Consider the following 15687-nt stretch of genomic DNA (forward strand, 5'->3'; position numbering starts at 1 on the left):
AAAAATGGGGAAAAATTAGAAAATTAGCAAAAACAAGAAAAAATTTCCAGAAAACTATATTCATAATCATTATAGTTGTATATTTAAAATTCTATTACAGAAAAAAATAATACACATATTCTAAGTTTTTAAAATTAAAACATTAAAACATTTTTGTTTGTTTATGTTTTTTTTTTTTTTGTTTTTTTTTTTAATGTTTTTTGCTTATTTTCAGGTAATTTTCTTCTTACTTTTCATTAATTTCTTCCAAGTTTTAGGGCCATGTGTTGTTGTTCACTGCCTTCTCTCCATGTTTTTGAAAGAAATCAAACCATTTTGCTCAGATTTAAAAGGACTACTATCCTTTCCTCTTGGTGATCTATTGCTACTGTATGCTCATGGAAAGTAAAAAAAAAGTCAAGCATGACCTAAGATCATCAACATAAACAGCTATAGAAAAACTCCAGGTATCGTTCACTAAATACATTCTGGCAATATCTAACATTTGGTGCAAACTGATGGCGGAGCTGCGATTGCTCTTAGAAGAACTGCTGTCCAGCAGCTTCTACCCAATGTTTTCTGAATGTTAAAAAATGGATCTTGCACAAACCCAAGATGGAGATTTGACTGTTCGTGGATTATAATTCGGTAGAGCACAGGTCTCTGGGAGATGCTGAAGTAATCTATGAGATAGTTTGCAAGATACGCAACTTTTTCTACAAAAAAAAAAAAAAAAAAAAAGAGTTCTACTTGAGGACTGTATTCCAAAAGAGTGTCTAGCTGTGTCTCTCACGCTCAGCTCCAAGTCAGCCGGTTCTTAGAGTTTGAGCATGAAAAAGACTTCACTGTTTTCAGGGTCTGGGGAGGGCTGGGACTGTCTGGGAGAGGGGGCTCCTAGGGGGGCGAGCTGACTCAGCAGGTCCAGGCTGGTGCAGGGACTCTGGGCCACGCAACACGCGCCTTCAGGGTTCCCCCGCTCCTCAATGGGGCTACCAGTGCTTCCGCTGCCAGAGCTACCAGTCAGGCTGAAGCTTGCACTCCGGCCCTGGACCAGGCTCTGGAGCTTCTGCCTCTCCTGGGCCTTCTTAGCCCTGTTTGCAATGTAGCGCACCCTGCTTTGGCTCCTGGAGGAGGTCCTGCGCACCAGGCTCTCATCGACACACTCCTGCGGCTCTTTGGCTCTGTTCTCCGGGACAAAGTCGCTGGGGGTCAGAGGCTCCACGTCAGTCAGCTTCCGCAGTTGTTCTGTGAGGTCGCTGGTTGGCCGAGACTTGTGCAGGCTACCTCTGCTGAGCTGCTCCCTGGTTGGCCGGACAATGAAGCTGCGGCTGATGCTGTGGTACTTACTGTCAAAGTTACAGGAGATGTCATCAGAGGTCAGATCCCCGAGGCTTTTGGACATGGAGGCTGCAGCTGTTGGGGTTGTGGCCACAGAGGATGACCTGCTGCTTGATGACTGCTTGAGGCCTTCCATGTAGAGGCGGCTCCAGGTGTGCCTCCTTTGAGTCAGCCTGCTGGGCGAGTCCACAGATGCTTCCTGGGGAGGCTGCAGGGGGCGAGGCTTCAGTTCGTCATTGGGGGACTCACTTTGCTGCAGATTGGGGTTGGACTTGCTCTTGCTGACTCTCAGCGGATCACAGGAGACGAGTGCAGAGTGGCGGTAGTTGAGCCAGTGAGGGTCGCAGGTGCTGATGGTGGCAGGCAGGCTGCTGAGGCTCTTCCTGGCCAGGTTGGGCAGGGACAGGTCGATGACGGTGTCGCTGGAAGAGATGCTAGAGGAGGAGGACATGCTGTCTCGGTGGCTGCCCGGCTCCAGCTTGCTCCAGAGGCGGTCGTTCATGGTAGCGTCGGTGCAGACCTCTGGGACTGCTGACTGGGCCTGCCCAGCTGAGGCTACAGCTGCCCGAACATGGCCCTCACTTTTTGTTCTTCTCACTGGTGCGTGTGATGGCAGATTGGTGAAAAGTGCTCTCCTGGCTGTGGTCTGCTGAGCTGCAGGGGCTCCGGAGGACACTGCTGCAGGAGCAGGCTCCTCTCTGGGCTTAGACTTAAACTCTGCTGCATCATTTTTCTTTTCTGTCAGAGTTTTTTGTCTTTCCCTCTGGTCTGGTGTTTGCTCCATGGATGAGTGAATGTTGGTCTGGATGTCTTCACTACAGCGTGATGGTACAGATTTCTCAGCTGGGTTAGTCGGAGGGAGAGACGTGGTTCTGGAGAAGGGACGCAGTTTTGCAGGGTCTCCGCTCACCTTGACAGGACTGTGTACCGCCCCGGTTAAAGGAACGGCCAATGGGGAGTCTGTGTTTATTGCTGTTGGTGGTGAGCACAGTGGTGGAGATGAGGAGTGAAGTGAAGACAGGCTGTCTTCTGGAGTGGAGACAGAACGGATGACACGTGTGTTTCCGGCGTCGTCAGAGTGTAGCGGAAGAGGAGTTGGTCTCTGCACTGTGGAACAGTCTGTGGAAAGACAGACAAAAAAGACATGTATCACTATCATCAATGTCCTTTTTGGTCACTGGAAGCCTTTTGGCTGTAATAGTGATAAACGTTAAGAAAATAGGGATGCACTTATCAGCTTGAATCCTGACCTGTTTAAGCTGCTTTCTACTAGATGTGACCAATTCACATCAGGCTGAATTAAGTTGGCAGGTCTTTGGTGAGCTAGTTTTGACGTGCGAGGCTACTGCTGATACTGATAGAATTAACCCTCAGGTCCTCAACAAGCTCAATTCTGCCTCCTAGAGGACAAAAATGTCTTCTTCCTTAAATTGTCTTAAAAACTACTATGTAATAATATTGTTTTCCTTTTTTTGAGGTTTCAATCTTTTAATCAACATCTGTTCTAATCATAAATAGAAAATGTTCATTAATTTTTAGAATTTCTAACCCTTTAAATGCCAATGTCTTTACAAAATGCCACTGTTTTTTAAACACAGGCAAAAAATTATTTTTCAAATACTAAGTGTTGATCGGATTTTTGTGGGATGGGAGGCGATAAAGTTGATTATGGTGCATTTTTATTGTTTGTGCATAATAAGATTTTTAAAAATAGCTCCTGTCCTTCCCCTAATAGACAAAAATCACCACTCCCTAAACTGCTATAAAAAGGATATAAATTAATATAATTTTCCACATTTTTGGAGTTAAATCTTTAAACTAACTTCAGTCCTGGTCATTATTACAAATTACTCAGTAATTTTAATCCTTTAAATGCCAATTTAAATGCCAATGTAACCCTCTCCAACAAAAAACAAACAAAAAAAACCACAAAACAAAAAACCCCACAGAAAATGTATTAGTTTCTACATACTTCATGCTAATTTTAAAATAATAGTTCCTCTCGTCCTCCTAACAGACAAAAATGTCCTCTTCCAAAAATGCTATAAAAAGGATGCAAATAAATATAATTTTGCACAGTTTTTTGCCACTGTTTTTTGGTGCAATTTAATGTTAAGGCATTTGTCCTCTAGATACAGTTGGTGTCTGGTCACAGTCATGGGGCGTGGTGACTGCGAAGTTGGCAAAATGGAAAACAGTCTTTCCTCCAGCATGTGAATGCTGGAAAACGCCATTTTTAAACTCACACAGAGACATTTTTACATTTGCTATGTATGTGATTAACTAAACTTAACATAATATCAGTACCCTAAAGCCATGAATGATATCATGTAATAAACTAGCATATGTTGCAGTACATTTCATACATGCTTGGAGACAGTACAGCAGCGCTAACATTACTCAGAGCCATTCGCCTGTTTCTTTTGATAATGTGCTCGAACATGGGTGATCCCATAAGTACCAACTGCATCTATGAAACCAAAGGTGGTGATAGTGCCACTCAGGGCATTTATTTAGCACTTCGCTAGATTAAAGCATTGAAACTATGTACGGATATATATTTTAAGAAACTAAGCTTGATGTGGGTGAATGTCTCCCAAAATCAGGACTGAACTTTTAGTAAAACATAAATTAAAATAAATGAATAAAGAAAAAAAGAAAAACAAACAAAAAACAGCAGAGGGCTACATTTATTTGGGTTAGTGCTGGTTCATGAGGAAAACACTGCCACACACGTGTTTAGCTGTTTGTTAAAGAGGTGTGAATGGTGGATCTCCACTTATGTTAAAAACGGACGTGAATATACAATCTCAAATAAATTTAAATTTGGAGTTAAAGTGATGAAGCCACTTCCATTGCTCAAAACTTGACAAAATAGATTCAGTCAAGGCTACTGGCCTTTGCACGAGCTTTCGACTACATCTCATTGCTCATCAGCGATTGGAATTGGCTCAGTTGTCCATCTTTGTTTGCCAGTGAAGGCTGTGACAGGACTGTAAAAAAGACCCAATGTGGACCTGAATTAAAATGATTTAGCCAAACTATTGTTCTTTAGATCAGGATATTTCCTGCTCAGACTTTAAAAGATGATTCCACTTTATTTCATCTTCAGTCTTATTTTCAGAACTTCATGAATTTATTAAACTTCATGAACAATTAAAGCCTAACTAGTTAGTTAGTTAGATCTTTATTTTGAACATGCTGAATTAAATATGAGAGCAAAATGAAATATAAACACAAAAAACAACACCAGATTGTCCATGGGACATATTCAGTAAACAAATATACAAACAAATACAAAAGTATTTCACGTCTGAAAAGGCGTAGCAGGAAGTAAACTTCAAACCCTTTCTTTCAATTTTATTAATAAAAAAAGTAATTTTTTAACATGAATATTTCTAATTTCTGCCCCCAAATTCACTAAACACACTTTGATCTCATCAAACTTACAAGTTTGACTATCAGGAGATGAGTCTGTAAATTGTGACAGATGTTGATAACAGACCAATTGGAAGTTGCTTATTTTTCTCTTAAAAAATGTGTTTTAAAACCTGTCAGGACGTGCATTTCTTGACCTATAAGACATCCTTTTAGTGACATCACTGTGTTTCCAGATCTCAGCAATTAACAGCGAGAGGACAATGTCCTCATGAAAAAAAAAAGACTTATGACGCAATGAACCAAAATGACCTCTTATGACACATAAAAACATTGTAGGGGCCACCACACAGTGCAAGGCGATTGATTCTATACATAGCTCAGTTTGATGAATTGTGTTTTCCTCTCACCCACAGTGAGTGTACCTGTCTGGACCTGCACCCCACCCCCCATCCCCCAGGTGAGACATTTGGGTCATGAGAGAAGCAGGCTGGTGAGACAGAGAGACTGATGAGTGAAGTGAAGTGAAGGTGAAGGTGCACAGGACGTTTTGAAAGGTTGCATGCGTTCAGCGGTTTACCTGGCTCTGGTCATCCCCTCAATTCTGCACTAGTGACAGAGAGAGCGTGCAAAAGGGACAGAGAGGGAAATAAAAGGACTTTAGCAAAACTGGAAAGAAGAGGGAAAATTGAGGCAAGGAAACAGTTTACAGGAAAGAGAAAGCATCTTATCGCAGAGTGATCTCCAAATCGACATAACAGACATCACAGTATTTGTTTCACACTGCAGAGAAAAGGTTTATCTTATGACTTAATATCTGCTGGAATGATATTACCCAGAAGTTGTCAGCACACGTCAGCTATCATAATGTCGCCAGAAAAGTTAGCCAACTTCCAAATTTACTAGATTTTCCCCACCTGGCTCATTCTGAAAGTAAAACACTGATGGTCAACACATGTCGGATTGAGAGAGGCTGAACGGGAGGTGGGTTTGGGGAGAGCAGCTGGTGTTGAGCAGGAACTGGACCTTCCTGAAGGAGGAAGAGGGCTTTTCCCTTGAACGCAGCACAGCTGAGACTTTTGACTTCCAGTGCTCACCCAGTTGTTGTAAATCACTAAAATACTGTCCATGTGAAGACTTGGACTGAATATAAACTGCTAAACTTGTGGACATCACTATACTTTAGCCTGTTACAGGCTGGAGCTCGTGATGGTGGATTGGATTAAATTTGTTGCAAGTTGCAGGTTTATATATATAAAAGAGAAAACATATCAGAATCAGTTTTCAGGACAGTGCAGCACAATAATGCAGTGAACATCCTAAACACAATCAGCTTTCATACATTTGAACTGTGCCATTAATTCTTCAACTACATATTATATAACTAAATAAGGACTATTTCATAAATCAGGACTTTAATTTGAGAATAAAGTTATAGTTTAGCTCAAAGCTTTACTCATTTTATGCTTTTGTTATGTGCAAGCCAATGAGGCGTTTACAGCACAAACTTGATAACTAGCATGACAAGCAAAGCTTAGCTAGCATAAGACCCAACATACTGTACAAATATGTATCATTTTTCAGCTCACAAGCTGCACTTCAGCCCAGTCACCAAGAGAAAATGTTGTCATTACACGCTTAAAACCACAAATATGTTACATTGTTTTGCTTCATGTGTCATATGATAGTGTATGAGCTGACTTTGTCATCTGGAGGTGGAGGGGAGGGTGGATGGTGAGACACCTGCTTGATTTGGTTTCTGACCAACAGACAACAAAACATGTTGTCCATTAGTGAGCAATCACTGCCTTTCCAGAGACCTTTTAGCCACCAAACGTAGGTGTTTTTAGAGACCTGTTGCTGTGTTTCCTTTGGGAATAGTGCCACAAAAAACAGCTTTGTTTTTCACAGAGACATTACTGTGTTTTCAGCCAGGATAGTGCCACGAATTGGCGGTTTTTTTACACAAGCATTGCTGCGTGTCCACAAGAGATTGTGCCACCAAAAGTGATTGTTTTTTTTTTTACAGGAAACATCACTGTGTTTCCGGCTTTGATGGTGCCACAAAAAGCAGTTGTGTTGACAGATGGGATTGTGCCACCAAAAGCTGGCATTTTAAGATAGTTTGATTTTTTATGCATAAAGGGAATAACATGTTAACTACAGCATTATTGAAACATAACGTATCCACAGTTTGCAGGAACATACAATGCCAAGATTTATTTTGGCAATAGGGTTGTGTGCAAAATTAAATAGCATGTACAAAAAGTCTGAACCATTGTTGCACTGCATTGTTGAAGCGGCCCAACCTCTGGAGGATCATGTCATGTGAGGACGTGCTTTGAGTTTTCTGGAACTGTGTTGTTTAGACTCTATGCATGTTAAGTCAAAACTACTTCTTTTAATTTTAGATTAAAAACTTACCACATGTCTCATCTGTCATGCATGGAGGGAGTGTCAGAAACAGTATTTTATGACATAGAAAATAAATGGAAAAATTCCAAAATTGGAATCAATTGATTGAAATAGGAATCAGTAGCAACACTTGGAAAATGAAAATTGAAAATCTAAAATTGAACTCTAATTGGTTACATGGGAAGAAATACCAGGAAGTTTGGATTTGTCCACAAACTATCAGAGATGTGGGATGAGAAGGTGTGTCTGACTCATAGGTTCACAGCAGAGGGAAGATTAAGCTACCAAACAGTCATGGTCTGGGGACGTAGGGGGGCTAACTGGAGGTCTACAGTCTATGGGACATAAAAAGCCCTCTACAACCACTACAGCTCACAGCAGCTACCAGCTTACTGCTAAAGCTGCATCATATCCATCTTACCAGCGAAGAACATGGGGGACTTATGGCGCAACTCTTCCATTTTCTGGGCAAACAGGGCGTTCATCTCACGCTGCAGGGTGCCCACAGCCCTTTTGCGGCTGTCGAGGACAGAACGTGGAGGCAGCATAGGAGGCGACTCCAAGCTGCTCAGACTGCCGAAGCTGTCACAGCTGCTGCTGTCACTGAGAGACAGACTTTCATTTGCATTAGTGTTTGTGAGTGGGGCTAACATTAAGTCGCAAACAGTGCCATAGTTGGGGGGTGCTGCCTGCTGCCAGCGGAGGTTGGACCTGCAGTCTGGTGTGAGGCTGTGCACTGGAGTTACCGTGTTAGAGGCGCATCTTCGGGGAACGCTACAAGAGCGAGCGTTCCTCTGTGGTGCCGCAGGCTGACGTCGGATGTGCTGGGCACCCAGAGTTTGCCTGGCTTTGGACAGAGGAAAGGGACGTGCTTGGATGAGATGCTTGGGAGAGTACTGAGACTGGGCCTCTGGGCATGACTTGGGGAGGGTAGGAGACTGCTGGGACTCTGTCTGGGCAGCAAGGGGCTGGGGCTTGGCTGTGGGCTCTGGCTGAACTTTTCTCTTGGTCGAGGAGTTGAGGCTACTTCTCTCCTGTTTCTCCACATCTGCTGTTTTGGACTTGCATCCCTGACCCTTTCTGTCAGCTTCTGGACTCTCCTTAGTGCCGATCACACATGTGATACAGTTGGAGGACATACCCACCCTGCCTGAGCTATTAAGTGCGACACGGGCAAACACACCTGGCTTCATGTCCAGAGGGTCATGAAAGCGGAGCCGACTGGCCCGTTTCAGAGGCTCAGTCATGGGTCTCCGCTGAGCAAAAAAAGGGCTCTTACCTTTACCCTCCTCAGGGTGAAAAGCCCCATTGGTGTCAGGACAGTCCCAGGGGCCTTTGGCTTGGTGGGATGCCAATGATTCCCTGTTGTGGGTTTGAGGTGGGGTGGGCTTGAGAGAGGCGGCAGCAGAGGCCTTGTCCCTGTCCTCAGACTCTCGCTCTTCACTTGCGCCCTCTGAGCTGTAGTCTTTGGTGTCGATGGCGATCTCTGGGAAGCCCTTCTTGATTTTGGGCTGGCCTTTGGTGGGTGCGCTGGCAGTGCGGCGCAGCAGGTGGGCACCGAACGGGTGCTTACGGCTGTGCTGCACAGCAGCATGGCTGTCCAGGGAGGCCTGCTTTGGGTTTCTGTGAAACAGTCCTTTTATGCCGCTGGCTGCTCTGGCCTGACAAAGACACAACAAAATATCATCGTCAAACACACAACGAATGCTAAAAAAAACAAAATGAAGAAGTCACAAAGAGGTCATACAAGAGCTTTTCCATAATGCATGTGGCACTGGTCCACACTACATTATTCTAATCACACATGGGCAGATTTTGTACAGTGAGCATGCTTAAAAAATACTAACAAATTCCATCAATATCTTTCTGCCCAGGAACTTTCCTGTGATATGTGTGAATGATCACTCATAGTCTTTAACATGATCATTCAGCTGTCATCCATGCGGCCTCCCTTTGAATTCCTCTTGGATTCAAAGTTTTAGCCTGTCACTTTCAGCACCTGTTCATCTGTAGACAGTGAGTGTCATGTCTATGTTATTATTACGGCAAACACATGCTTGAAGCTATCTGTCAAAGTTAAACACAAAAAGAGCAGCCCACATTGTGTTTGCTCAGCCCGTTCTCATTTTGAACTAAATGCCGCTGCTTTGACAGTGCTTCCAGTGTATGATTCCGAGGCCAAAAGTCACCTTTCGCGTCTACATGATGCACCCCTGGATGGCAACATCTGAGAATGCTTCCGGACAGAACCAGTTGCGATGTTATTATACGCGTCACTTGAGAAGGCAGCCAGACATAACCTGTCACATCTGATTATTACGCCACAGACCAGTGTCAGGTTGAATTGCTGCTGGTATTGACGTATATATGTAAGGAGCATGAGGATGCCTATAGGGTGGCAGGGAGGGGAGCTCCGTAGTAGTAGACCCACAATGGTCGCGACAAGGGAAACATACTGATTCCCACCAACAGATTTTTTTGCACAACTAATATTAAGAGATGACTTAAAAATGATCCCCACAAAAGCTTACCTTGAAACTGTTTACGTATTAGTTACTCTTGTTTGATACTCAGACTTTTAAAAAAAGGATAGAATAAAACTGTGTGGATGTTTGCTGTGCCTTTAGGTGCTGAATGGTGATGATCAAGCGTCACAGAGACTCGGGCAACATAGCGACAATGATGACGACATTCAGACAATGACATCAGTGATGGTGAAAATCATCGTGACAGTGTTTATTGCTAAACCAAATGCAGCTTCAGTGGGCCAAGGCATCATATTATAGCTATTACCTAAAAACCATTTCTTGTTATTAAAAGGTTCACATAATATGAAAGAAGTAGATCCAAACACTCAAATTGTTGCTTTCAGGAAAACTATCATCTGGGAAGACACAGTTTAGACAAAAAGGCCAGTATATGGAGAAAATGATTCCATGAAATGATTTGTAAAAAAGATCAAATGTAGGCTGGACTGAACCTAACAATTACTTAAGTGCCGTGATACTCAATATATTATGTGTTGCTGCCTGAGGTGCCTTTGGCCTGCAAAACCTTTCACCTTAAATCAGACATCCAACATTATATGAAACAGACCTGTTTCACCCAGAGGTAGATGAAAAGCTCCATTTCATTGTTTACCTGCGATCGTCTAGCACAAGATAAGTCCAGACATGTTCAGCCTAACTTAGGTCAAAAACTGGAAACATGGTGTTTCTGAAACCCCAAAAAATGCATTCACCAAGCTTTAGAGCAATCCATCCAGTGGTTGTTCGGATATTTGATTCTGGCCTTATGTGCTGAACTGACAGGTCTCTATATGCAGCCCCATCTCCAAGAAATTATGTTTATGTGCAAGGAATTAAAAAAAAGATACTTCTCTAAGGGAGACTTAACACAAATCAAATTAGGATTTCTATGAACATAACAAGCTAATGTTGCTAATTTACATTCATAGTAGGGCTGGGTAAAAAAAATCGATTCATCAGTGCATTGCAATATGTTTTTTGCCAATTCAATATCAATTCATAAAATCCTGAAATCGATTATTTCCATTGTAATGAAGCCCCGCTCCCGTGGGGGCAGTGTGAGTGCGGCCAGAGTGTGATTGACGTTGTTCAGAGGCCCTGCTTGACCTCCAAATATCTGTTGTTTATTAATTAAAATGGCGACAGTGGTGCGAGGTATCGGTGTGTTAAAATCAGCACCGATAGCATTAAAAGACGACGTTTGGATCCACTAAGTTGATAGTAGTTACATCGTGTGTGAACCTCGTGAGACAGTGTTAAAACACTGCAACAATAGGACGAACCTACGTAACCATTTGAGCCAACACCACACAGATGTTTTGAAACCTGTTGCTGTGGCTCACACACAAATGCAGGTTTACAAATCCTGAATAAATGCTTATTAGTGGCTCAGGCAAAAATGTGCATTTTTTTGTACTTTAAATTTATTTTAGTTTTAATTTTTATTCAATCAAGAATAAAGTAATAGTAAAAAACGTTTGGGTGTCATTTTGTTCTAAATCTTAACAGATAATGCAAGCTTTATTGAACACATGTCAGAAGTTATTCAAATGAATTACCTGGGTATTTCTGACATCAACACACAAAAATGAATTGATATCAAAGCAACTGGATCAATATCGAATCAAATCGAAATCGAATTAAATTGTGACCCAAAGAATCGAAATTGAATTGAATTGTGAGGTTCTTGACGATAACCAGCCCTAATTTATAGCAAGTTACAAGAATGTTGATAATTAACATTTCACTTTACTTTTCTGCCAATACAGGCAACCTTGCAATACACTTTTCTCTCATGGTGAATACAGCATTATTTTTTTATTATATTTGAATTTTGTTATTTAACTTTAAGGCCACGTCTGTATGAGAACAGCCCTACTAAAAACGGAATAATCTTTCCTTTGTGTTTAAAATGAAAATCCACATTCATATGATAACGTTATGAGATTGATCCTCATTCACATGGATTAGCATGGACAATGGATTAGCAATGAAAAATGCTGTAGTATGCATGCCAGGCCAGTTGTAGGCGGTGTGACTTTGTAATGAGACACCATAGAAGAACACCACGTGCATGCTCAAAGTGTGGCAGTGAGGTCACTGTTCTCACAGGATATGTGTATTGCTAGTTTACAGTTAGAGAAGAGGTTGAAGATTACACTCCAGTTTCAAAAGTTAGCCTTTTCGAGCCCCCAAATGCTGTTGTTGTGTAAATGAAAGGCAAAACTGCAACAAGAGTTTCACATTTCATGCAATAACTGTTGCCATGTAAACGGCAACGGTTCTCAGCCGGGACCAACCTCCCCCTCCAAAAAAAAAATCTGGTTTTCCTTTGCCTGAAGTGCAACCTGTGACATCAGTGGGTGTGTCATATTCTACAGGTTGGTGAAGATGAAGAAGTCAAGTGAGAAATAGCCAGACTAAAAAGAGAAGAATTATGCATATATTTAAAATTTTCAGACTGTTCTTTTTAACTTTCATAAGACATTGCCCTGACGTGTTGGACCGCTGTGCGAGAGGGGAGAAACATAAAAAGTAATCTGATAATAAATGACCTGAAAGAAAAATGTCTCGACACAGTAGGGGAAAAGAAATAGCAGACAAAATGTATTAAAAAAAAAAACCAAAAAAAAAACAAGGACAGAGATAACAAGAATATTAATGTCCTCAGAGGCACTGGAACTGAATACCCCTGCAGTGCAGCACACTGAAAAAAAACTCCTGAGTTAAGAGGAAAAATGCTCTCTGCAAAAAACACCCCCGAGTTACAAAAAGTCACTGCAGCAGGGCAGATTTCCTGACTCATACGTCTCTCCTCTGTCCAACTCTTCAGCTGTGTCAGTTGAGGACTTTGGATCTACTTCGGGGTCAATGAAATGCAGGCAGGTCAAGCCTTCATAACTCATGTGAGGCATGAGTTAGTCTTATTGTTTTTAATGCTTGCAATTAGCTGACAAGAAGGGGCTGTCTGTGTGTTTGTGGGGGTGGGGGGTGGCGGGGTTAGGGCGGGCATGTGGCTCATGCAAGATGCCGACTGGGTCTCACTACACCTGAGTTTTGAGTGGCAGCTTCAGGACTCCTAAAAATTTCCTGCCTCTAAATGGAGCATTTGGAAATAGAAGGGTCCACTGAAATCACAAACAGACACAGGAAGAGAGCGAAATCAGAGAAGGGAGGGGGGTGCGACAGAGAGAAAAATGGATGGGGTGGAGGGAAAGAGAGAAATCACAACAAGAGGCACACAGCAACAGCTGAGAAATCGGAAGTTCAAAGTAAGGACAATGTGAACAACAGAGCAGCATTTAAACATGTCTGGAGACAGCTGAGTGCACTGAAACCCAGGGTTCAAAGGGTCAAAGGGAAATATAATCAAAGCTTAAGTGGTGACTGCAAGAATCATATTGTTTATGACCCAAGAATAACATTCTGAAATAACAGTTACAGCAATAATACACAAAGTCAGTATATGTGCTAAGGCATCATTTCCATCTCTATGAGCAATTGTTTCTGTTGAAATTTATGTTCAGTCAGCGCTCCAGTTCATCCCAAAGGTGTTGGTCGAGGCTCAGTGCAGGCCAGTCAAGTTCTTTCACACTGACACACAAAAGGGACAATCTCAAACTACTGACCGAGAGTTGGAAACAGACAATCTACAGCTCAAAAATATCTTTGCATGCTGGACTAATTTCCATTTTCACTGAAACTAAGGGGCAAAAAACTAAGAAAGCAGGCCCATAATTACAGTAGTGTATATATACATACTTCTTGCAATCAATAAAACAAATCAGAAGTAAGTAGAGTAGTACTGTATTTAACAGAGGGATGTCGACTGGTGTAAAGCCCACTGTAGTAAACTGTGATTTGTGAAACTGGGCTTCATAAATAAAATTTAATTGAATTTCCCTTTTAGGTCTTTGTTTTATTAAGAGTTTTGCCATAAAAAGCACATGTAGCCCTTGGTATCAAACACTCACAGCACTAACTATTGCAGACTTTCAAGTAGCCAATGCTGGCATTCAATGTTTGCTAAGATTTGACTCTTTGATCAGTTCTGGATTTAAAATCTTAAACTTTACAATTATAGACTGTATTTAATTTTTGCAAAGTTGTATGGCAGTATGACAACATTTAGCAACTAGAAAACCAAACAGATCACACAGCTAGTCATAAATTGCTTGTTACTCTCATTGCTGAGACTACCAACATTTTTTTATAATAAACTGTAAAATGTCCCACTCGGTACAACAATTTTAAAAAAAAACAAGTTTAGTCCTCAACAGCGGGCTTTGATTGGGAAACTTTGTGGCTCTGAGAGGGAGCAGGCAGGAGTGTCTGTTTTCACCAGTGCTATCTGTGTTGGTATCTGAGCCACTAGCTGAGGTACCTTGGTGTGATCCCACACTCTGGACTGGCTGTTGGCCAGAAATCTCATTAAATTGCTTTGTACACTGATTATGTTTTATCATTTATGTTTAAGCTGTAGTATGAATTCACAGTTTAATACAAAATATCACTCAGTTAAGGACATAAATAAAAATACTTTTTTTTCCAGATCTGAAGCTATGCTTTTAGGAGATGGGCTTCAGGTGCCTCATTTTCCTTTACCCTGTTACTTTAGATGGTCCCCCATAGAATTTGTGTATTTGGGAATATTTATTATGTCAGTTCCATTAGATATTCAAGCTGACTTTAGTCCATTTTTGAACATAATGAAAAAGGACTTTGAATGTTGTCAAATCTTGTTGTATTTAACTGATTTGGTGAGATATCAAAGCCTTACTGCCATAATGTCCTCTTTCAAATGTAGATCCCTGCACAACCCCATAATTATTACAGTTAAGGCTTGGCGATCAGCAGGGTGTATTGAAGATGATTAAGGTTAATATCAACTCTTACTTAGATCGTTAACAGATCTGACTTTTCAAAATGTGTCTTAGATCTAAGTTTTAAAACATTGGGAAGCTAAGGGTATTTCTTGCTACAGGGACCTCTTTAAGGGCAGGGTCTTTATGGCCTTTTATCAGAAATATAACCAGAACTAACCTTTTTGGATGTTTTTCACATAAGAGGTTGTACAAGTTTATTCATTAGGATAAACCCCTAGGGCTTTTTTATTAAGTTACGAAGTGCTAAGGCCCAACTTAAGTTGTTGTTGTTGTGATACTTTGATAAAAGACTCAAAAATGTGAATGTTTGACAGATGTGCCTTCAGGAAATGACATATTCTGTTTTTTCCTTCTCTTTTTCTTTGTCTATGCTGTGCTCAACAGTGTTATTGTTTAAAATGATATCCTTTCCTTCTTTTGTAAAATTGAGAACTTAAAACTCAATCATATTTGACAAAAGAAGAGTTCCTTATCAAAAATATTTATCTTCTATCTTTGTTGAATAAATGATTTTCGGCTGTTATTATCATTGGATATTCAAAACTTGATTTTTAATTTTGATTATAGAGCAAAGGTATCTCAAAAGTCTACCAAATTTTCAGCAAGCTTTGTCAATAGTACCTACCTTACCAGTGATGTCATTCACAGCTACGTGAACAAAGATGGAAGCCTCCTCCATACCTTCTAAGTACACATGGCGATAACCTGCAAAAACACACACACACACACACACCACAGCCAAATTATTTTTGAGTCAATCCATCAGCAGTGAAACAATTTTTTTCCACTCTGTGGCAGTGGCTCAGCCTGGGAGAGTATTTGTTTGTATATGTGTGTGTATATTTATGTTGTTTTGCCTCATGTAAAGTATTTCTGGATATTCATGTAAGAACTCCCTTACAAAACGAAATGGTTTTTCCTCTATACTTCTAGCCACCTACACGATCCAACCACCAGCACATATATGAGATCATTTTAAATTAAAGCTATTCAGAATGTCCAGAATGTTGCACTCAGGTGGTATAAATCCTATCTAACAAACAAGTCACTAGGTAACAGGCCATCTCAATATTGTAAGGTATGGTGTCCCTAAAGGCTTGATACTAGTCTATATGCTTCATCTGAGTCATCAAATTTACAGCCTTAGCATAAATAATCCACTT

At 41.2% G+C, this 15687-nt stretch overlaps 1 protein-coding gene across 1 annotated transcript in view; it reads right to left on the reverse strand.

The window, feature by feature from the left end:
- Positions 1-284: 284 nt before the first annotated feature.
- LOC121946732 (1-phosphatidylinositol 4,5-bisphosphate phosphodiesterase eta-2-like) overlaps positions 285-15687 on the reverse strand; it is a 257118-nt gene continuing 241715 nt past the window's right edge. The window contains 3 exon segments of the mRNA XM_042491458.1: positions 285-2436; positions 8390-8771; positions 15150-15229. Coding sequence (XP_042347392.1) covers positions 797-2436; positions 8390-8771; positions 15150-15229 — 2102 coding nt within the window. The 3' untranslated portion in view covers positions 285-796.

Source organism: Plectropomus leopardus, chromosome 8 (assembly GCF_008729295.1).
Source record: "Plectropomus leopardus isolate mb chromosome 8, YSFRI_Pleo_2.0, whole genome shotgun sequence".
NCBI classification, from domain to species: Eukaryota; Metazoa; Chordata; class Actinopteri; order Perciformes; family Serranidae; genus Plectropomus; species Plectropomus leopardus.